At 39.8% G+C, this 24,728-nt stretch overlaps 1 protein-coding gene and 1 long non-coding RNA gene across 7 annotated transcripts in view; one reads left to right on the forward strand and one right to left on the reverse strand.

The window, feature by feature from the left end:
* Window positions 1-620: 620 nt before the first annotated feature.
* LOC122552818 lies at window positions 621-24,426 on the reverse strand. Of its 5 annotated transcripts, XR_006312508.1 has the most exons (4): window positions 23,938-24,426; window positions 21,652-21,790; window positions 18,885-21,548; window positions 621-1,026 (listed from the first exon to the last, which is right to left on the reverse strand). It is a non-coding gene; the product is annotated as an uncharacterized LOC122552818 (long non-coding RNA). The 5 variants fall into 5 exon arrangements; XR_006312509.1 differs by lacking the exon at window positions 21,652-21,790; XR_006312510.1 differs by lacking the exons at window positions 21,652-21,790; window positions 23,938-24,426 and adding an exon at window positions 22,202-22,447.
* esrrga (estrogen-related receptor gamma a) overlaps window positions 24,341-24,728 on the forward strand; it is a 241,607-nt gene continuing 241,219 nt past the window's right edge. The window contains exon 1 of one of the 2 annotated variants that reach the window (XM_043695799.1): window positions 24,341-24,427. Coding sequence is in view for 1 of the 2 variants with exons in the window: in XM_043695802.1 (XP_043551737.1) it covers window positions 24,426-24,427 (2 nt within the window). In the remaining variant the exon portion in view is untranslated. The remainder of the gene's footprint in view (window positions 24,428-24,728) is intronic. The other variant, XM_043695802.1, reaches the window with a different exon arrangement.

Genomic DNA, 24,728 nt, shown 5'->3' on the forward strand with positions numbered 1-24,728 from the left:
TCCTATTTACTGATTCAATGCAGGTTTCATCTATCCTCTCCACTGTCATCCACCCTGCTTCTCTCTCCCCCTCTATCTCTCTCTCTCTCGCACACACACATACACACACACATACACGTTATAGAAGCTTATCCACAATATGCATTCTTAACTGGAGCTAATTCAATTAAGAATATTCATCGAAACTCAGTTATATCCCTTACAGCAGTAACTGTAGCAATTGCTTCATATGAGTGCTGTGACAACATTAAAAAATCATTATTCATTTCTACAAGTTATATGGTTTCTCATGCACATCACATTATTTATTAATTTTAGTCTCTCTTTTATATTTTATTAATTTAATTAAATTTTATGGATGGTAGAAACTTTTCATTATGTCAGGGTTGACATTAGTTAAGGTTTCCCTCAAGTATTTTAAAAGCTGCTAATTGATCTGTCACCATACAATGTGTTTTATTGAAACCTCATAAGAAGACCTAATGAGAACAAGCAAAAGGTGTTCTTAAAAATTATATGCAAAGTAGCAGTATTAGAATTCATAATTCACAGGTAAACAGTCAGCAGTTTTCATGGAAATCAAGTTCTCTTTTATTTAAAATGACAAAAAAGAGGTAACAACAAGTCACAGTTTTCATTGCAGCCCTCATACAAAAGAGTGTCTTAAAGAATGTGACAAAATGATAAGATAATTGCCAAGCAGCTGAAAGGGAAGTTTTAGGGGCATGGAACAAAATACATGATCAAACAGATTTCAAAGGAAGGATGGGTATCAATGATTTATAGAAAGATTTCCAAACAACACAACAACATAGCAAGTGACAGATTAGCCTCCAAAAGTGGAGGATGAGGACAATAGGTAACAATCCAATCTCAGAGAAGTAGATGCTACAATTTGATTTGTTACTTAAATACTGCCTAGTAGTGAAACTACTAGACCACTTGACCGTCAGCCATAAGTCCCATGTTTTAAAATATCAATCAGCCTCTCTTCAGATTCTCCTCAGGATAAAGCAGGCAAGTCACCTGCGAAAGGCAGAAAAAAAGTGGGTCAAGAATGAATCAAACCTCACATTGCCCAACAGTGTGTTGTCAAACTAAATGAAAGAATGCCATTGACAACATTTATACGCATGTTCATTTGCTGACCCAGTACAACCTATTAACAAATTATAATAATGTGGAAATGAGGAGAGATACAATTAATAACATAACTTCCTATCAGATATTACATCTATATTAATGGACCAAGCAATTACCATACTGGTAACAAATTTATAGTTCTGTTGTGCTGAGTTGAATGCATGTATTCTGTTCAATATATTATACTAGGATTCAGGTTAGATTAGATTACTTACAGTGTGGAAACAGGCCCTTCGGCCCAACAAGTCCACATTGATCCTCTGAAGAGCAACCCACCCACCCCAACATTTGCCCCTTCACCTAACACTACAGGTAATTTAGCATGGCAAATTCACTTGACCTGCATATCTTTGGACTGTGGGAGGAAACCGGAGCACCCGGAGGAAACCCACACAGAGAATGTGCAAATTCCACACAGACATTTGCCCGAGGCAAGAATTGAACCCAGGTGTCTGGCACTGAGAGGCAGCAGTGCTAACCACTGTGCCACTGTGCTGCCCTTGGTTTTAATATGTAGAATGATATACATATTATTAGCTGAAAGAGCTTGTCCTAATACATCTGGCAATTAGATAAAAGGGCAATCTGCTTTAGAGGAATATGCAAAATGGGAAATGGATATTAGAATAATATTAAATGAACTAGTTACGAGAGAAGTATAGTCCATTTCAGTTGGTGTTATAAGAATGGTGTGAAGATTTGAGGGTTTGGTATAGTGTAGTTCATGTCATTTCTCTTTGGCTGTGAGTCACTGCCCTGTAGCTGCAGTGCTTTGTTCTGCGTTTAAAAAATATATCCATGGATAAGCAAGCAAAAGTTTTAACTTGGTAGAACTAACTTGCAAATCAATAAAGCTCATTCAAAGCCTGACTGAATTGTTTATTGAGTAAATTACTGAGCAGTACGTAAAAGATAATTTTACTAAGTCCATTGTGAGTGTTCCCTCATGTAATGCAGCACTTTGATGTTGTTTATAACTCTACACAAGGATCCCAGAGAGTTCATGAGGTCATCATTTTTCTGTCCAGCCCAAGTTAAGTATATGCAGACACCATCTCAAAATTTCTATATATTAATTTGTGTTGTGTTTTTGATCTAGTAGAATGTGATTACTGCTGCTGTTAATTAGCAAAAAAACATCATCTACAATAGTAACACTATTCCTTTGGGTAGCTGACATTTTCTTTCAGAAGTCAGTGGAATATGTTAGTGTTTGAAAGCAGTCCATGAGAGCATGTTAATATTTGTATAAAGCTTTCCACACAAAAAGCGTGAAGATGACTTTCTTAGAAGAAGTATGTAAAATAACATGAAGGTACTCATCGCCAAACAACACTTGACAAATAGCCTGTCGATAACCGCAGATCTAGGATTTTGCATTGGCATACGACGCGGGGCAACACATGGGTCTGTACTAATGTACTTCAAATGACAAATCTAAATTTCAAAACTGCTATTTATCAGGATTAAGACATTATTGTCTTAAAAATACATGCTTTTTAGTCATTTCCAAAGAATTTTGCACAAAATCAAAAACTAACTTCACCAAGTCCATTATTTTCATTGTAGCATTATGAAAAACAAGATCTGATTAAAGTGAACTGTCAACATTATTGGGCTACACTACAATATTCCTTCTGGTTTTTACTTTTAAATTGGCACATCTTGAAAGAGAAACATAAGAGACAAGAGCAGGAGTAGGCCATTTGGCCCCTCATGCCTGCTCCACCACTCAATATGATTGTGGCTGATCTTTTTGTGGATTCAGCTCCACTGACCCACCTGCTCACCATAACCTATAATTCCTTGACTGTTCAAAAATCTATCTAGCTTTGCCTTAAAAACATTCACCAAGGTAGCTTCAACTGCTTCAGTGGGCAGGGAATTCCACAGATTCACAACTATATTGTGGTTGCTCAGAAGTACCTAAGCAAAATACAACATACCGAGGAACCTCAATGATCCGAACAACATGGGCGGGGAGTATTTTGCTCGGATAATCGAATGTTCGGATAATCGCAAGTTCAGATAACACAGTTTAGCCAAGCATCGGGATCTTATGATCTTGTTCAGATAATCCGAAATTCGGATAATCGAATGCCGGATAATTGAGGTTCCTCTGTATATTAAAAGACACATTGTCTCTTCAATTAATGGACGGTATTGAACTCAGACAAAAGAGTTCTCACCCATTAGCTGAAGAGCTGCTGACAACTCTGTGTCACCTGCTTTTGGAAGATCCATTGAATTAACAGCTTATCAGGCTCTTAAAGGGAGAGCAGCAGGCTTTCCCTGGAATAAGGACTTCCCAGGCAAGTCCACTTAATTGCTCACTTAAGGGCTTGATTTGGGACAGGAAGGTCACCGACATGCCTTTCCACTCCAACTTAATCACGCAAGAGCATGAATGTAGCAGGCCTCCAACTCGCCACCATTCTGCCTGATTAAATGTCCCATGCTTCCAAATTTTCCTCAGGAAGGGCATTGAATTCTGCAGACTCAGTTTGTGCATGTGGAATAAGGCCTTAGGTAAAGGTAATTTATAATCACAATGCAGAATGCCATGTAACTAATTGGAATTTGCAATGTGGTTGAAGGCAATTGAATGCACCGCAAAACATGTGATCAAATTAACATGGAACTCTCCTAAAGGAAAATATTTATTCTGATGTCAAACTCACACCAAAATTTGGAAACAAAACACTATGTTGATCCATCTGAATGTCTGACTATCAGTTTTGCATGGGTTAAGTCAAGGTTTAACTTAACAGCAATGGAAATTTTCCCTGTGTCAACATGTCCTGTATTCGATTAAGTACTTCTTCAAATCTGCAACAAAACAAGTAAGGAAATAGGTAGAGCTTAAAAAGACTTTTAGCAGCTCTATAAAGACATAACCTGTATGAAGTATTGAAAAATAGATAATGTAACCTAATTCAAAAGAAAATACATGAATTGAGAAATAATCTAATGCAGACAGTAGGAAATTACTTGAGAACATTTTAGGAAATATTATCAGTGTTCACCTAAAGGGCAAAAAATCATAAGTAGCTAGGATAATTTTGAACCAATAGGTCATGTCTCATAAATCTAATGAGACTCTTTGTAAAAGTAGATAAATGAGTAGATGTGAATCATAGATATAACTAACTTTAACTTCCAAAAGGCATTTGTACGGTTTTTAAGCAAGCTAATGAGTTAACAGAAAATTAGCTAGCCACCTAGCTTGACACTGGACAGCAAAAGGCAATAGTAAATGGAACGTGCTATCTGGCAATCACTGGCTAGTGAAGTTTTGTCGAAGTCAGTGCTGAGCCAATTGTAATTTACATCATTTAGTGATTAGCTAAAGAGACAATATAGAATGTAGAATCATAGAATATTTCAGTACAGAAAAAGAGACTTGGCCCATCAAATCTACCCTTTTCTCCAGATGGGTTGTCTACTCCAATCCCATACTTCTGTTCATTACCCCTGCCCTGGATAATTCTCTTTTCACAAGCAACTAATTGCCTTATAAAATAAATAATTAATTATCCTTTAATGATGGACTAACAACAGAAAATGCTGCATTCCTACCACCCACATTGTGATCTCCATTGTTATCTATTTTCATGACCATCCTAAATTTTTATCCTCACATTTTTTTTCCTACTTGTCAATCAAAACCTAATGTGCAACTATTGGAATCCTTCATAATCTTAAAAAAAATTAATTTATGTCACAAATTAGTTTTCTGGTGAAACTAGATAATTAGTTTGCTACTTTTCTCAGTCCTAACTTCTTAATTCTCTCTTTATGTAACTTATCATCCCTTGGCAGATTCCACTCAATCTTGGTATGTCCTTTACTATTGTATTTATATCCGTACTGTAAATGAGTGCCCAAAACTACATCTTTTATTCTAACTGTAGTCTAAAGTGATATACTGGTTCAACACTGTCCTTCTATTTGCCTTTTCGAACAATCCTATCTACCTGTATTTTCACCTTTGATAACTTGCATGTCCATGTATCAAAGTTCTTCAGTTTCTATACTAAGTTAAACCCTTATTGCTTAAGCTATACTTTGTTTTCTCCTTCTTTAATCCAAAATGTGTTACTTTGTAGTTGTCCACACTGATCTGCACCTGCCACCGATCTGTTTACCCTGTGGACTTTCCTGCAATCACTTGCAAAATCACTCATCCAAAAGTTCATTCTGGTTTGCTCTCATCAAATTTAGAGTAAATAATATATTTGCTTATGTTAAGTCGAAATCATCCATGTCTATGTAAATTAATTTGATCCCAATGACCCTGTTGGGCACCATCAACATAGCTTGCAATACTTCATTTTAAATATAACATAAGTAATAGCAGCTAAAGGAAACCATTTGGTCTTCAAGCCTGCTCCCCATTTAACAAGATCATTTCTGAACTTGACCCAAAACTCCTTCTTTTGATGCCATCTCTACATCTTTAATTTCCTTGGTGAAGTATGGGCAAAACTATTTTCCAGTGTGAACCCAGTTAAAATAAAACAATTAAAATGACCTTGGATGTGAGTAAAAAACTGAAAAATGCAGCTTAGTCACATTCAATGCATAATTATTCAAAGTTTGAGTTTTATAGGTCAATTTATAGTACACAAAAGTGTGGATGTCTGAATTTCTCAAGCACTTTGTAGAAGTATTGTTTTATGTATTAGGTTTCAATCAAGCTCTCCACAGTCTGGGAGAAGAAAACTCAGTATCATCCTCTCTCCCCAAGCCCACATCAACACTGTAATCAGTGCCTCCTTCACAACCTTACAGACAATCCAAACCTCCATTCCCACGAAGTTCTCCTGCTGCTGCACAGATCACTGAGGAACAGACTCCTGGAACCGGAGGTCAGTGTATCTGTGCAATACTTGGAAGGTGCAGGCTTTTCTAGCAGCAGCATAGCTGCCCAGTTCAGAGGGAACTCTGTCAAAAACATACCCATGAGCCCACACAAGACTGTCTTCACAACCATCACTCCCACACAATCACTCACCCAGCAATCTGGTTTTCCAAACTCCATCCCTTCACTCACTCACAAACCCTTGCCCTTCTTTTACACCTGAAGAAAGTGAGGACTGCAGATGCTGCCAGTCAGTCGAAAAGTGTGGCACTGGGAATGCACAACAGGTCAGGCAGCATCCAAAGAGCTGGAGAATCGATGTTTCAGGCATAAGCTCTTCATCAGTAATGGGGGGGGGGGGGGAGGGAAGGCTAATGCCCGAAACATTTATTCTCCTGCTTCTCGATGATGCCTGAATTGCTGTGCTTTTCCAGCACCACCCTCTCGACCCTGTTAATGATCAGCCAATCTCATTCTGATAGTTCAGAGCAGAGGGTGGAGCGGATGGGTGGGAAGGAATGTGGATAGGTAGGACAGTTCAAGAGGGCAGTGCTGAGTTGGAGGGTTGGATCTGGGATGAGGTGGGGGGAGGGGAGATGAGGAAACTGGTGATATTGATGCCATGTGGTTGAATGATCCAAGGCAGAAGATGAGGCATTTTTCCTCCAGATGTCAGGTAGCTAGGACTTGGCAGTGGTGGAGACCCATGACTTACATGTCCTTGGCAGAGTGAGACAGGGAATTGAATGGCTGGCCACAGGCTGGTTGGATTGTTTGGTGCGCGTCCCAGAGATGTTCTCTGAAATATTCTGCGAGTTGGTGTCCTGTCTCCCCAATGTAGAGGAGACCACATTGAGATCAATATTCACAGTAGATGGATGTTGCCTGACCTGCGGTACCTTTTCAGCACCACACTTTTTTACACCTTTTGGACCAGTTTCTATGCCTGCAAACACAGAGTCACTGTCCAGACAGTAAGAAACCTGTACAACAGGCTGAGATTAGCAGAAACACAGTAACATTTGAAGCTAACTATCCACCTTATCGCGCATCCACATTGTCTTGTGGTTTATCCTACATTCCTGATACAGTCAATGTCTGTCTACCCCCAGCTGCACCAAGTGTGCTCACAAATATCCTGGGCACTGCTAAAAGTGCTTTCTGAAGTTAAAGTGCACTTTGGGCTCATTGTCCTCGCCAACCCATTTTAATGGAAATGTCTGTTTGCAAACCTAATTGTTTTACTCTATCTGCAAACAGACTTTCTGTGAGGGAAGGGGACGAGAGTGATGATTTGGGGGGGGGACGGGGTAGAGAGGATGGTAGGGGTTGGTGGGAAGATGGGCATTGGAAGAGGGATGGTGGAGGATGCAGTAGTTCCCTCTCATCGCTTCAACTCACCTACCCCCCCCCCCCCCCACCCCCCCAACCCGTTCTTACTCTCCTCATCTTCATTCCATCTGTCTTCACACTCCCTTCCTTCACAAACAACCCTTCAGAGACAATTTTTACCCCCTTGGCTTCATTCCAACCCTATCCTCACTGACCCCATCTTCACTGCCTCCATCCACATTGCCCCGTCCTGACTACCCCTGTTCCCATTCTCCCTTCATCCTCATTGCCCATCCCTGTCCTTACTCCCTTTATCTGTCTTCACAAACTAGCCCAACTGTCGAACACAGCCACCCCTTCACCCTGGCAAGCCCCCCCTCCCCTTTCCCAGCCAGCCACTCACCCCCTTTCCCTCTTCACAGCCATAGCTTCTTACACACCCCTACCCACAGCCATCACTTTCCCACGCCCAGCCCCTGTGATCACTCTCTTGATCTGCATGCAGTCAGAATGCTTCCTGGTCAGATGCTGATTAAAGGTGATTTGCTCCATTCCACTGATGCTTGCAAATTGTACCCAGGCATTTCAATAAAATGTGGAGGTTAGCAGAAATAATGGTACAAAAATGGCTGAAGGGGAGTCACTATTTGTCCAGTTTCCAAGGTTTCTGATTGAGCCATACTAGTCTCCTTTATCACCTACATGTAGTGATTGTCTGTGCTGATTGTAATGTGAAGTTCAGTCTTGGTGGGGGAGGGGGAGGGCGGGTGGATGGGTTTGGCTGGAAGGGTGGTTTTGTGCTGTAGACACACTTTTCAATTACTTTTAGTGGTCCATCAGCCGACAGGGCACATTTGGAGGCAGCACGGTGGCTCACTGGTTAGCACTGCTGCCTCACAGCACCAGGGACCCAGGTTTGATTCCTGGCTTGTGGGAATGTCTGTGTGGAGTTTGTACATTCTCCCCGTGTCTATGTGGGTTTCCTCCGAGTGCTCCGGTTTCCTCCCACAATCCAAAGATGTGCAGGTCAGGTGAATTGGCCATGCTAAATTGTCCATAGTGTTCAAGGTAAATGTAAGGGAACGGGTCTGGGTGGGTTACTCTTCAGAGAGTCGGTGTGGACTTGTTGGGCCGAACGGCCTGTTTCCATGCTGTAGGGAATCTAATCATTCAGCAAGTTGCTGCACCTGCTGAGGTTTTACGTGGATACGTAATGCAGATATGTCCCCTGTTATGCATAACCAGTATGTCTCAGTGTGTGGTGAAGTGTACTCAGTTCTCACCTGTAACTGTTCTGAGATCAAAGACAATCTTTCATTCCTATGTATAATTCAAATCCTTTTCACCTGCTGCTACTGGAATTGGGTCACTGTGGATGCCTGCCGAAGACGGTATTGAGATGCACAATGGTTATTCAGTTCTGCAAAAGGGTCACTGGACATGAAACGTTTATTCTGCTTTCTCTTCACAGAGGCTGCCAGGCCTGCTCAGTTTCTCCAGCAATTTCTGCTTTTGTTTGTTTCCAATCTCCTGCCTCCACAGTTCTTTGTTTCAGTTGACAGATGCAGGAGGATCAGGGCCGATGGCAAGCCCAGGAGCAGCAGCAGCAGAGCGTGAAGAGCATTGAACTCAGGGATAGGCTGCAGTTTCATGGTCCTTCAAGATGACTGGGTTGTGCAGGAGGCTCAGAGGCCCAGAGCTTCTTGAGCCCGACCCTACGTCCTGGCTCTGAGTGAGACATAGTGATGACGCAGGCTCGCCATGTCTCACGACACAGTGACAGACTTTGCTGGATGCTAGAGCGGGACTTGATGGCTGCAGGAGTTGGAGGAGTCATCCTCTCCCAGTGGCTGTGAAGGTCACTGTGGCTCTGAATGTCTATACAATTGGCCCCTTCCAGGGAGCTCTCTGTGGGATTTCTCAGTCATGCACCCACAAATGTATCGGGACAATGATCGATCCTTTCTGTGTGAGATCACTCCAGCTTATTTCATTTTCCCAATGACGAGGTCAGTGTTGCAGCCCAGGCAGTTGGATTCAGTCACATAGCTAGTTCCCACAAGTACAGGGTACCATTGACCGCACGCATACTGAGAGGGCCATATCATAACACTGTGCAGTTCATCAACAAGAAGGGATTCCACTAACACACCCTTCAATCATGGATCATGACCCCACTGTGTGACCTTCCTAACTGATGTGACACACAGATTGATGCCACCCATACCTCATCCAGCATCTGCTGGAGCAGAGAATCAGGCTGTGGAGAATGTAGCTCATCTTCTTGGTCAGGTCTGGGGCAGCCCTCTAGACTAGACCAGACTGAGTGGGCTGCTACAGTGTGCCTTGTACAATAACAGCAGGCAATAAAACGATGTCATCGTTGTCAAAAAACCTGGAGAGCAGCACCAGTCTTCGGAGGTGAAGGATGAGGAGACCGGATGAGGAATTTGATACTGTTCATGACAGAACTCAGCTGCTACAAATGCCACATATCAGACAGAACCCAATGACACCTGGTTCCGAGAGTAGAGAGTTGGTTGCAGTCTATTTTGACTAAAATATTTCGATCATGCTGTCAAAATCTCATTGGCATTGTGTAGGCAACATACAGATTCTGTTGGGTTCTGAAAATAAAATTTCCATTTTAAGATTAGATTCCCTACAGTGTGGAAACAGGCCCTTCAGCCCAACCAGTCCACACCAACCCTCTGAAGAGTAACCCACCCAGACCCATTTCACTCTAACCAATGCACCTAACACTATGGGCAATTCACCTGACCTACACATCTTTGGACTGTGGGAGGAAATGGGAGCTCCCAGAGGAAACCCACGCAGACACTACACACTCTACACAGACACGTGAGGCTGGAATCGAACCTGGGACTCTGGTGCTGTGAGGCAGCAGTACTAACTGCTAAGCCACCGTGCCATCCCATAATTGTATTTGCCCAGTTGTTTGTGAGTTTGTGATGTCTCCCTGCTAGACAATAATAAGACTCTGTTCTACAGTGAGCGCTTGAACAGGGTAGTACTGACTCAGAGAGGTTATTCAGACAAGATGTAGTTACAGACAGGTAAAGGGTGTACGTGATGATTGGACAGTGACTAGGATAACTGAACGGGTTTGTATGTGGGAGGGAGTGTCAGCCATGGACAGCAGGTCTTTGTAGCTATGCCATTATATTGCCAGTGAGAGGCAACTCTGGACTGAAAATGTTTCTCCAGATGCACAGGTGACACAGGTAAAATGGATGGTGGAGGACACCCACTGAGTGGCAAGTTGTTGTGGCAACAGCGTATGGTTATGTAGGATGGAACTCTGACGTGAGAGGCACTGAATGGACCTGGTAAATTATTAATGAGGCAAATTGAGTACAATAGAGTGGGGAATATCATTGGGCCTCATGGTGAAAAACCCTCCAAAAAAACCCAAGCAACTTGACTTTGCCAAGAAAACCTAACATTCAGCCTAAATTATTCATTTAATATTTTTGCTGTTGACTTTGCTTCACTATAAAACTTGTCTCCTTTATTTTATAGCAATCTTACTTTTACTTTACTCGCAATGATTCTAAAAAGAGTCTTTGATTTTGTAGTATTGCACTACTAGATTAGATTCCCTACAATATGGAAACAGGCCCTTTGGCCCAACAAGTCCACACTGACCCTCTAAAGAGTAACTGACGCAGATCCCTCTGACTAATGTACCTAACACGACGAGCAATTTAGCACAGCCAATTCACCTAACCTGCACATCTTTGGACTGTGGGAGGAAACTGGAGCACCCAGAGGAAACCCATGCAGACATGGGGAGACAGTTGCCCAAGGCTGGAATCAAACCTGGGACCGTGAGGAAGCAGAGCTAACCACTGAGCCACCATGCCATCCCTGGTCTTGTTTTAATACTATCTAAGTTTTATTCTAGTTTTGCTTTCAGTCTGTATACTTGGCCTGGTTTTGTTTTTGTTGTCTATCACACACGTGTGAAATTATTTTAAAAATTTTATTGTCTGTATTTATTATGAAAACAGTGTTTGTTTTTTGTTTTTTGTTTTTTTCCAGGATTTGTTTAATCTCTTCCTTGTTTATGTTTTGCTTGAATATTTACCATTTCTTTTTAGAGTTCCATTTCCTATTCTGTCAATTTGATAAATTTAGTTAATTTTATCCCAAAACTATTGCCTTGCTTGTTTTTATACTGCAACAAATTGGAATGAATCATGATCATTTTTTGCAAAATCTTCTTCTTTTAGTTACGAGCATGACTTATTTTATTATTCAGATTTTTTTGGTGGCATTTCTTTGTTAGAGTAAAAACATATTAACTGAAAAAAAATTGTAAATTTCTTACAAGTAATAGTTTCATAAATCCCAGTCTATGTTTTGATCATGGAAATTTCCAATAATTACATATATAATTTACACCAATGCAAAAACACAAACTCAGATACATTTCAATAAATTTTGCTGTTCACTGTAAACCATCTGATCACAGAAATTAAAGCTGTAGCTATCATTGAGCATGAATTCATTGCGATGATCCCAAAGATGAGAAACTATAACTACAATGAAATATTTGAGCTATGGGAAGAGTTCCACAGAAGCAGAGAACATCCAAGAGGAGATTTAATAGGGCATTTAAAACTGTGAAGGGTTTGATAGAGTGAATAGGAAAATAATATTTTTTCTGACTAAAAGTGTCATTCAGAAACTGACGGGAGATGGAGGAGACATTTCTGGACAAGAGAGTGGGAGGAACGTGAACTATTTGACACAAGAAACAGCTGAGACAGAAACCATTTGATCTGTAAAGGAAAAAAAAGAATAAATATCTTGTAAGAAAAGAGGATGTAGAGCCATGGGGAGAAAGAAGGGCAATGGGATTAGACTGAGATTTCTCTGAGTGTCACAAATCTGAAGAGTCAAATGATCTTGTTATGTACCCCTATGGTTTACATGAGTTAATAGAAATAAGAAAAAAAATGACCATAGCCAAATGGATCTTAAGTAAGGATGTTCAGAACATCAGAGAATGTAAAGCGATAAACGTAATGCAGAATAGAGTAGAAAATATAAACTATAACGAAGGAGTTGGATATAGTACTTGGATCAAAGGATATGGGAGGAAAGCCAGTTCAGGTAACAGAGCTGGATGAACAGCCATGATCATAATGATTGGCAGAGCAGGTTCAAGGATTGATTCACTTACCCTTGCTCCTATTTTCTATGTTTCTATATAAATACGTAATGAATTGATAGGAAAAAGACACAGGGAACAAAACGATTTGGGTGTGGTTAATGACCAGTGATTGAAAGTGTTTAGTCAATGTGAAGCTAACAGCAAACAGACGAGACAATTACTGAAGCTGAGGTGTACAAAGTGATTTAAAAGTTGCATTACTCTTCAGTTAGAACATGTTCCATTTATGCTGTGGACTTATAGACATCCTACCTTTAAAATATTATTAATGGCTTGTGAGAATTCAGAGAAAAAGCATCACAAATAATTCTAGAATCTAGAAAAAAAGAAGAAATAAATTGTATTTATGTAGCATTTGTCATGTACTCAGGACATTCAAAAATATTCTACTATGAAAGAATGTCTTTTGAAGTACTGAAGTCATACATGATAAAATTCCACAAATAACAATGAGATAAATGACGAGAACTCAGTTTAACTCCCCATCACATCGAACAGAGCAATACTCCCTCAATGGGTGGAGCAATAACCTAGTTGTATTATTGTTAGACTATTTATCCAGACTGTTTATGGCAGATGGTGGAATTTGAATTTAAAAAAGAATAGATGGAATTTGAATTTGAATAAATTAGAGGAATTGTGGCTCTAATGATGACCGGGAAACAATTGCCAATTGTTGGAAAACCCCATCTGGTTCACTAACATCCTTTAGGGAAGAAAATCTACCATCATTGCCTGGTCTGGCCGACACGTGACTCCAGACACACAGCAACGTGGTTGACTCTTTTATGGGTGGCATGGCAGCTCAGTGGTTAGTACTACTGCCTCACAGTTTCAATGACCTAGTTCGCTTTAACCCTCAGGCGACTGTCAATGTGAAGTTTGCACATTCTCACTGAATCCGGATGGGTTTGTTCAGATTTCTGCCCATAATCCAAAAATGAGCAGGTCAGGTGGATTAGCCATGGGAAATGCAGGGTTATATGGATGGGGTGGGTTTAGGTGGATTGCTCTTTGGAGGATCGGTTTGGATTCAATGGGCCAAATGGGCTGCTTCCACACTGTAGGGTTTCTATAATACTGCACTGAAATGTCAACCTAGAATATGTGTTAAAATGTGGTGTAGGATATGAACTCACAATCTTCTATTTAGTACTCTAAGTTCTGAGCAGAGAACTACAAAAATAAATTATTTTCACTTGATTTAGAGAGTAGACAATCTGAAGGTTGTCATCACAGGACAGGATAACACAAGAATAACAGTAACAATCTTCAGTGAAATTAAAATTAATTTCCTCATATAGTTGTGGATACAGAAAGTAAAGAGGTATATAATCATTTTGCAAAAGAATGCAATTCATGGTTGTAATGATAAATATAGCATGACAGTTTACGGTAGTTACTTTACTGATGTGTGCAAGAGAGGGGCCAACTATAAAATAATTTCCTCAAATTGCAAGCATATAGAACAAGACTGACCTACAAATTTGCTAATTCTCTTCAAGGAGAAACTTGACAATGTTTTATCTTCATTGATATTTTATCTACACCTCTCAAGAGAATGTTGTATTGGTTGAAATCTATGACATGCCAATTTGTGAGTGTTCTAAGAATCAAGCACATTTCTTGTTAAAGACCCTCTTCCACTTTTATATTCTTATGTCTATTACTAAAATGCTGTTCCAAAGCATGGGACATTACCCAATTCTGACCCAACAAAATGTTGTCATCCCTTGAAATCCAGTCAGATGCATAAGTGGCATGGGAGCAGTCCAACATGCTAGAATTCGGCCGAATAGCCCATTTCTAACTGCAAATTGAATGTAGATAAAAACATTGTTAATGGATAGAATTAGGAACTCAGCAATTCTCCTTCTGAAAATTGGTTGTTCCTGTGTCAATGATTTAGGCAGATTCAGTTTTTTACAATTGGCAATTATATCAATGGCCAAATCATACATTATTGATATTGCCACTGAAAACCTAGTTACATTCTGGCAAGGGGAACATGTTTTCAGCAGTGGCTTTCTCCATTTCTGAGCTACTGAGCTTAATAAGGAATATTTCAAAACATTTCTGGAGTCTTCTTCGAATATATACAGGATTCTAATAATTGATACATAAGTACAGCCTTTTTCAAGCACAAAAGTATATTCTGTTTCCGCAACATATCATCATTAGTTTTCCTGATTTTCTTGCTTTTAGATATTAAAACAAGTGAATATAGGTAGTTTTTCCAAAGTCAAGCATAAAGTTGCTTCCCACACTTTTGTAGCATTCTATGCATCATTTGCCAGTTAACCATGCTAGAAATTGCAATGTGCAGTAAAGGATCTGGGTCTTGATAATATCATACGTAAGATACTTTTGCGTCTACCCAACTGTCTAGATAAGGTCACAGTTTAATGTCTCATCCAAAAGATAGTACCTTCAGCAATGTAGCTAGAAAAATAATTGTGAAATAACCACTGAAAGCATCCCCCTTAAATGCAGTATTGTAATCTCCTTTAACCATACCCAGTGACAGGCCAATTCTGCAGTCTCAACATTCTTTGTTTAAAGAAATTCTTCCTAATTTATTTATTTTATTTGTTAGTTATTATCTTACATATGTATGACGAGGTGGCCAAGAGGTTAAGGTGGTGGACTGCTAACCAATTGTGCTTGGGGTGGCACGGTGGTTAGCACTGCTGCCTCACAGTGTAAGAGACCCAGGTTCAATTCCTACCTCAGGTGACTCTCTGAGTGGAGTTTGCACATTCTCCCTGTGTCTGCATGGGTTTACTCCCACAGTCCAAAAATGTGCAGGTTAGGTGAATTGGTCAAGTTAAATTGCCTGTAGTGTTCGGTGTAGGGGAATGGGTCTGGGTGGGTTGTGCTTCGGCGGGTTGGTGTGGACTTGTTGGGCCGAAGGGCCTGTTTCCACATTGTAAGTAATCTAATATGCATCTCTTTATTTTGGTTTTACAGGTGTACATCAATATTTATGTTCATTTCCAAGCTGCTCCAGCACAATTTCAACACTGATATCTACGAACACTGTGTAAAATTGCTTTGGCAATTTCTATCCACAATCTAGAGGTCAAATCCAACAAGGCTTGAATTTCACAGATGTGCCAAGGATATGAAAAAAGACAATATTTGAGTCAATGTGGCACTAAAATCCTTAGTAATTTTAAAGTTAATGGGAAATTTGGGGAAACATTTCCAATGGCTGAAGAAAAGGAGGATGTTTGTGCTTGTTGGAAGCTAATCACTTCAGCCCTAGATGTTGATGCAGTATTTCCTAGCACAACAGCCTAGGCCTACCTGTCTTCAGATATTTAATCAGCTACTTTTCCTCTGTCATAAAGTATGGAGTGATGATGCTCACAAATTACAGGGAAATGTATACCTCATGTTATAACCTATCAGCACCAGCTCACAAGCAATAAGACCTGGCTAATAATAACAAACAACATTTGCATCATGTAAGTGCTGGATAATGATGAATAACTGAGAACCTAAAAATGTCACATGATGTTTTTTATTGAAATTACCAATATCAAATCTTCTGCTTTCAACATCTTGGTGTCTCAATCGACCATGAACTGAACTTAAATGCCATGGCGAGCAATGTAAGTCAGGTTAAAGTTTCTGAAACAAGTGATTCATCAAATCCTTTCAAACACCTAAAAAAACAAAAGCCAGGTGCATCAGGCAGTACTGTCCAATGATTTGGATGGATGCAGCAGTACAACATTCAGGAAATTCAATGCCACCCAGTCCATTTGATCAGTGCTTTATCCACCAATCTGAACATAAAGCTCCTCTACCATCAGCATATTGTGGCTACTATACATATTGTCAGTGGAATGCATTGTGATAGCTTGGCAAGATACCTTCAGCATACATTCAAAACTAGCAACATCCATCACCTAGAAGAACAGGAAAAACACATTGATGGGTAAGCTAATACCTTTAAGATCTCCAGGACATCACGTCACCCTGATTTTGATAAATAGTGCCATTCCGTCTTTATTTTAGGGTCAAATTTATATTTTCTACCTAACAACATTGTGGAAGCACCTTCACCTCAAGCATTGCTTGGTTCAAAAAGGATGCCCATCATTACCTTCTCAGGATAGCCAGTGAACAACAATAAATCCTGGCATTGCCAACAGTGCGCACATCCTGAAACTGCCAAAGATGCATAATGTCTTACCACAGGCTGTGTTCTGAAAGAGTTAATGGGATCTAAACAATGATTGTCCACATTTACTGCTCTAAGGTCAAGCAATAATGCAACTGAAGTATTCAAATGAATATAAATTTTAACACTTAGCAATAAAGGCTGTAAAATACACAAGGTGAGGAAGGCACTTGGGCAATCACATTCACTTAAGGCAGGAATGTGGTTTTTACTCATTCAGTTTAACAAATCTAAACATTTTCTGATTGGAAGCCACATCATTTTTACCTAAATCTGGAAGCCATTGAAAGACCGACCTAGGAAATCAGTGTCAGAGAAATAAACAGGCTTCTAAATTTATTAGAAAGATGGAGGACAGTAAAAAATATATTAATAGCCCTAAAAGATGGAGCTAAATCTACCTCCTAATCCAGGGCCAGTTTCTGGAAAACATCCTTTTATCTTGGGTCAACTATTGTGGCTTTGAAAACCATATCATACATATACTTTCACAGTAAAAATAAAATCATAGTGCAATAGTATCTGTGTACTTTACCGAATTAAATATCTTGAAAAGTAAATATTGCACGAGTTTATTCTGTTGACTTGTTTTGCTATTGTCACTTCTTTTCCCCTACTTTTCTCTCTCACCCTGTCTCACAACAAAAGTTTTATATCTTTCCTATTTGATACCAATTTGAAGAAGCAGTTTTTGCAGGCAATTTAAGAGACTACAACATGGGATAACCTGGAGAGATAAAGTTTTGAAACGAAAAATTGTGACTGGCTGAAATGAGAAAGTTGACCATGCAATCGAGCAAAGAAGTTGTTCAGACCTGGTAACCTTTAAGTTACCACATATGTACTGTACCAACATCAAAAATAGTTCACTGTTGCTGCCATATTTTGAAGCTAGCAGGCGAAGGCTTTGGCTAAATATGAACAGGTTTGGATTATTGCCTGTTTTCAGGAGAAATGCGGAAGTGCACTGTGTCATTAGAATGTCCTGGTGTTCCGTTAAGTTAGAATCCATAATGAAGTAACTACAAAATGGGAAGGGAACGGTTCAGAGAGGGAGAGACCTGCAGACAGGTCGATGAGGAATGTAAGAAGAACAGACAAATCAGACTGGGTGAATTAAACTATTCCACGATAGACCAGCATTAATATGATGCACAGTGGCAAAATTATAAATACATTCTAAAATGCAGCGACCTAGCACTGCTTCCCAGATCAATATGGGTTTTTTTTTCCGTCAAACTGGGCAGCAAAGGTTTAGTTCTGGCAGATTAATTCATTGGGACCGACAGGGGGCACTAGCCCCAATCGCCGCCCCCAAACTCTGACATTCACATATCAACTTCTACTTCTGGCAGACTTGACACTGAGAAACCTGTGACATTTTGATGCACACCCCATGCTCGCCTATGTCCACCCCCCTCCACCTTTGTGTGGTGTTATTGAGAGAATGCACTGTTGACGCTTTAAGGTTTCCCTTGGCTTAGACAATATTCAAAGCTCTGGACCCAGAATCCTGTTTCTTGCAGAACTATTGCATGCGAATTTGATGAAACTGGAGGATCTGGTTATGGTGAGGAGGGGGGTACGGCCAGGTATTTGTTTCCCTAATCCTGTAGTTGATATATGACCTTTGGAAATAATGCAACAATATTAATGTTAAATTGTAAGCAAATACATTTATACAAGTACTTGCTTTAATTTTATGCTAGATATAGTTTCTTTTTAGATATATAGCATTCTAATTGGTTGCTATTTTGTCTTCGTGAAACAATCTAAAATGCAGGCAAATTACAGACATTGGTATGACCTTCCCAACACTCAACCTAGATATTTCAAAGATGACATTAAACAAGCAGGACATAATTGTTCCATGGGTGAAGTGAGTTTTTACTTTAATTTGCATCAATATATTTTTCTATGAAGGTACCGAACCAAAGCGGTCCCTTTCTATATTGCCCCCACAGCATCTGAAGCGATTGAACGTACAGTTCTCCACTGAGTGGTTAATGCCAATCTAGACTAACATGAATCATTTTACAGACAGCGAATTGTCCTTAACTGGCATAACTGATTTGGACTTGTATATGAATCTCGACATCTGAAGGAGAATGTTTCAGACCACTGTTTCATCTGACTACCTTACAACTTACTTTTTTTGTCATTGTGTAATGATGAACAATACTGGCTCCACCGACGTGGCCCGGTTATTTATTTGCTCCACAGCTCGATCCTGTTTCTTTCTTTTTGATCCTTTCTGTTCCTGATCGTCATAACAATAGCACACAAGTGTTATTTCCCAACTTAATAGAGGCAAACTATCCCGATACAATCTGGGCTTCTTGTAACCATTGTGGGGCTGGAAGGCAAAGTTAGCCGGGAGTTGCTATTCGAGTGCTGACACAGTAATGTTTCAGCTTGAGACAGTTAGGTGGAATGTCAGTATACATATATTTTTAAAAGGAGCTTCCAACTTGTTGACACCTTGTGCCAATGTGACTGAATCGTGCATCAAACTCCTTTGTGCATCTTTTGATTCAACTTTTAACCTCTGGCCTCTGTTGCCTTGGTAACGGTGGCAATACTTAATTCCCTCATCTGATATAAAATAATTGATATATACACCATGTTATATTTAAAAATTCATTAAATAAATACCAGACTCTATAAAGCGCGGTAAAACCCAGAGAGATCAAGACCTGTGCAAGCTTCCGACGAGATAAGCTACAGACTTATGGTGTTCCCGGATATAATCTGTGTATTTAGTTATTTGACCAACTGCAGATGCATCGGGACATTGATGTCGAAGATGCGATTACTTAAAGAACCGAGTTGCAATTCTGCTCGAAGCAGCACCGCTTAACCGCGGCACAAATAGCGTCCTGGTTCGAGTTATAGTTGCACTTTCACACCAACTGGAAAGTGATTATATTATTGGTGTCAATTTCCTCACACTGAGCTGCAGTATCCGTGTATCTATCCATCAGTGTTATTTACCCTTCCCTGCTATCAGCTCTCAGTCTGAGTGCGCGTTTATCTAATCTGCCGCTGCTTGGATGTCTTGCAAAAATATCCTTCATTATAACTGTTCATATCTTTGCATGGCAGCACAGCAGCAAGCATTGTTGGAGAACTATTCCTATTGCGCGGTGAATTTTCCTTAAATCGTGTTTTACAATTGAACGTGATGTCGAGACTCTACTTGAACCGTCAGCGTTTCACGTTTTGCATTGTCCTTCTCTTTAAAAATTCTTTCGAAGTTCCCGAGCCTCAGTTTCCAACTTCCTTCAGCGGCGCTAAGTGTAGTTTCTATCCCAACTACTGGGGTCCCTTGTCATTGTAGATCCTTTGACAGTACAAGGCAGGGAACTGATTAGACAAAACAAAAACTTTAGAACCTTATTTTATCTAAGCATTCTCAACCAACAGGATGCTTAACACAGTTTCAATACTTTTACAAGGAAATTGGAAGTCACTGTTCTTTATCTTTTAAAATATTGTGGAATCATCGATAGGTAACCCTCCATCTCTGCTGTCCCTATAACATCCAAACATCTTAGGTCGTTTGAATGAACCGTGGTACCTTCCAAAGCAAATGTTTTCAACCGAAATTTTACATCGTTTTCGGGCACGTTCGTTTCGTTGAGAAGTCGTAAGTTAGTTTGCTAGAATAGAAGTTTGGAGATCACTGTAGATTTGGGGTAATAAATGTCCTTCAGATTAACGCTTTTCTGCCGATTTTGCGCTATAAGAGGTAAAAGTTACTCGGTAATTTCTACAAACCCATAAAATGTAAATGGCGAACATTGCGAGACTGGGACATCAGGTGACATTTCAAATACCGCAGGCTGGCATTTATTGCATGGGATGGTTCATAATCACGATTTGCCCCATCCTTCATTATGGGGTTTGTTTTACTGTGCCGGGAAAGGCATATATAAATATTGCATTTGTCTGCTTAACTTGAGGTGGTACAACAAATGCTTCAGGCTCTGCGAATTACACCAAGTTGTTGATTTGAAACTTTTTAATGCGATGTTTCTTTCGTGCCTTGCAGGAAGCGAACACATTCCATCTCATGCTAGCAATGTAGAAAGGAACTTATATAGCCAAAGTTAAAGTTAGAACATGTTAATGATTGAATATTAACTCCATGTCTCTCTTTGAAGGACTAAACGTGAGGTTTCATATTTGGGTAGTGCCACGCTGTACCACAGCGATCAACGGCTGAACTTTAGATTTTAATAAATCTTTAACGATAAATTAGAGATCGAAACTTTGGGAGTGAAACTCACACACTTTCCACATTTTGCTACATGTTTATACATTTAAATGTCACAAATCCACTAACTCTCGCAGAGAAACTAGTCTGGCAAACTGCTGTCATATGTTCAGTAATGCAGATTGAATTCTAACGGAGAGGACTGTCAACAGGAAAGTTCCCACCTTGTCTCCAAGCAGAAATATTCACCTAATTTTGCATTAAGCGTATTATTATTAATATATATCATAATTAATCGCATACTGCCTCCCTTAGCATTCTCACACCCATTACATTACTGTTAAGTACCGTATGAGATATGTTTTGACAAATCGTAATTTGTAACTTAATGCACAAAGTCTTCCTCTCAGTATGTTCCCCGTCTCCGGATATCTATTTCCTGCTTCAACTGAAGTTCTTTGCTGTTATCTTTCGTCTACCTTCAAAGCTCCGTCCAAATTTCAAAAGCTCTCAGATGATACTTCCTACTTTGCCTAACGCATCTTCTCCAGCCAAGGACTGTACATTTCGTCCAATATCAAGCGATGTTCTAGCCCTGTATAATTTCAAAAATAAATCAGTGCTTCCGCTTTATGTTCCTCAAGGTATACATTTTTCTGTTTTCTACCCGAGAAAGGATAAAAAAAATCTTTCCTCACCCCAATATCTTTATGATACTACAAGTTTTGTAAATGTGATTTCTAAATCACGGATATTGTTCGAAAATAATTCCTGCTGAATTGATGGTATTACCACTGGCCTGTGTTCCGAAGGTACAGGTTTTCGATGTCTTCATCTCTGAAACGCGTTTATTGCAAGGTTAATGGTTCAAACAAGCTAGGTACTTCACATCAATATTTTATCTGTCTTAATTAATATCTTCTTTGAACCAAATGCCCGATGAAGGGAACAACAACCCTAAACCAGCACCATACAATGTGTCCAGATTTCACTGTAAGGTCACTTATCGTGTTATAGATGTGTCCAACAAACTTATTTGCAAAATTCAAAGGTACGTAGTATCTGGAGTTTTTCTATTTCTCACTGATCCGTACAGTTAGAAGACGCTTCGTGAGCCTAGTTGCTTCCCTTTCTTTCAAGCAACGTGCATTGTTTTCCTACATCGCTATTGCATCTGGCGGTGAACTCCCACCATTGAAGTCAACGAAGACAAAAACAACACTTTTGAGCATCTAATCACTCTCATACCTGCAGCCAAGCATTTTTACAGTACGCTGGTCTGTTTATACATTCTGCTGGCCTTTCAGCTGTGTATCGGTTATTGTACTTTCAGAAGCAGTATCTGACTAATGTGTGTCAGTGAAGAGTTAATGGGCAAAGGACTGAAGGCAGTGAGGGCATCATATGCTGTAAAGCGGGTTTTATTTCTCCATACTGTTAGTTTAGGAGTCTGGTGACAACATCATAAATAGTGTTGTAAGTTATTCACTGATAAACATGTGTTACAATAAATGGAACTTAATAATGTTAACTTGACCAAATATTTGACTAAAATTGTCTGAATTCCTCCACGCATGTGAACCTTTTTACTTATTGTTTCTCGGATAGGAAACTGCAGGTTTGCAGGAAATTCCTTATTTGTTTTGATATTATCCTTACTGGATGTGGCACCAGAGTGTGCGCGTTGGTGGGGGCTAGGGGTCTATGGAATAACGCAGGCTAACGTTTCTGGGGGGTTTGTACAATCAAAAGCCATCTTTAACTAGGTAGCATTTATATCCTCAGATTTGAAGAGATAACATGTTTTCAAAATTGAAGTTGACCCAACTGATTCACTTACAATAAGTTACATAGTTCCCTTTATGTGGCATAGAATTAATCGCAATTTTGTAAACCACGCGAACGTGCCGAGGATACTTAAAAAATAGCTATTTTAAAATAACTACCAGTGTTATGATTTTCCAGGCCGTATTATTGGAGTTAAAATATAAATTATAAAGTCTGCTATAACAGAGATTGGTCTTCGGACGGGACGGAACGGGTAACGTTTGCAAATGGAATTATTGATTTTATTCATAATTATCCCATTCAGGTAAAGGTGAGTCTTCTCGTAAGCAAAATATTTAAAAGTTAGTAGGGATTAGAATGTTCAAGGGGAGAGTGGGAAGTTGATAAATTGGTCTTCAACTTTTAAGTCATATACATGAGTTTTCAAAGCCAGCCTTGCAGACGGATTAATGCAGATCCTTTGTTATTATTTTATGGGGCATGAGATTGGAAATGTATGCACTGCAGAAACAGACTGATGGGCATAAATCAAAGGCTGATTTCCAGTCACATCACCCCTTTAAAACGCCTGGAAAGCTTTTTGAGTCGAAAGAGGAAGGAAATAACCTGTAATTCTCCATATAGAAACAGGCGGATGCTTCATGTGAATCTGCAAGTCGTCTTTGGAATGTAGCATTGATGCCACAAGCAACATTAAAATAAAAACAAAAACGCACAGTATATGTGTAAAACAGAGAGGCCGATTAAATGTCGGCGAGAGCGCAGAGCAGTGCGCCAGAAGACCAGAATTTGCCTTTTCCTAACTCCAGCATTCAAATCACATCGCTAATTCATGAGTAGTCGTACGCAAGGCAGACCGCCGAACATCACATCATCTAAACAGTTAGAGCAATATGCACAAGAAAATGAGTCAAACTAATCCGCAAAAGACCAATAAGGCGCAAGACGTTTATTTCAAAGTAAAATTAATTAGTTCTATGGGTAACAGACATTTAAACTATTTAAATAAGTGAGCTGCGGTATTGTAATACGAGAATAGGCAATTGCTCTTAAGCCTTAATCTTGCAAAAGAAGACGCAGAGAAAAGATACCGGAATCAGTCATTTTTCTCTTGATAACAACACCTATCCCAAAACGGGAGATGGATTTTTTTTTCTTTCCAACAGATCAAAAGATAGCAATGTGCACATTCCTACCGTAAGTTTTAAATGCTGAAAACATGCACAGATTTCTGTCAATTTTCCTATCATTACAGTTGGGGATACTCTCTCCTCAGGTGTAACGGGCTGGCGCTCTGAGATAAATAGCAAATCCTTCGCCCTACAGGTTTGCTGCGTGGATCTGCCTGGGGCTCTCTCTCCCGCTTTCTCTTCCCTCACCCCCACCCCCCAACACATACACACTCCTATCTATCTTCGCACATTCTCTCTCTTCTACTTGGGGGGGGGGGGGGCTCATGCGCAAAATTACGCATTCTTCTCTCATTTGTTCCTTGTATCAATCAAAAAGTTGGCTATTTATAGGCTACAGAACATGGGATGGTAATAGTGATCTCCCCCTCTCTGTCTGTCCTGAAGTTGTTAAGTGGTCAGGTTGAGTGCAGCTATTTGGCCATTTGCTATTGCTGAGTCCAGGAGGAAGGTCCCAAGCTGTGATTAACTCAATCTCACTGCAGCCACTAACCATGTGAGTACCTAAATCATTATATCTGGGCTCCAAATATCACATTGTTCCATATGCCTTTCACAATATGTGTATGGTGTAGCTATTTTCTTGCATTTTTGTAGATGCGCCTTAAAGCTCAATATGTAGCGAATCTATTCCTGTGTCTTACTGCTTTGATAAATGTGTCACCTAGCAATTTTTCACTTGGAGGAAGCAAGATAATGCATCTTTTATAGATGGAAGGCATGTTAAATGTCTCTGTACTTTCCGCCGTGCTCTCTAGATGGGATATGATGAAGGTTGTTGTTTTGTGAAATTGCAG

Source organism: Chiloscyllium plagiosum, chromosome 9 (genome assembly GCF_004010195.1).
Source record: "Chiloscyllium plagiosum isolate BGI_BamShark_2017 chromosome 9, ASM401019v2, whole genome shotgun sequence".
NCBI lineage: Eukaryota > Metazoa > Chordata > Chondrichthyes > Orectolobiformes > Hemiscylliidae > Chiloscyllium > Chiloscyllium plagiosum.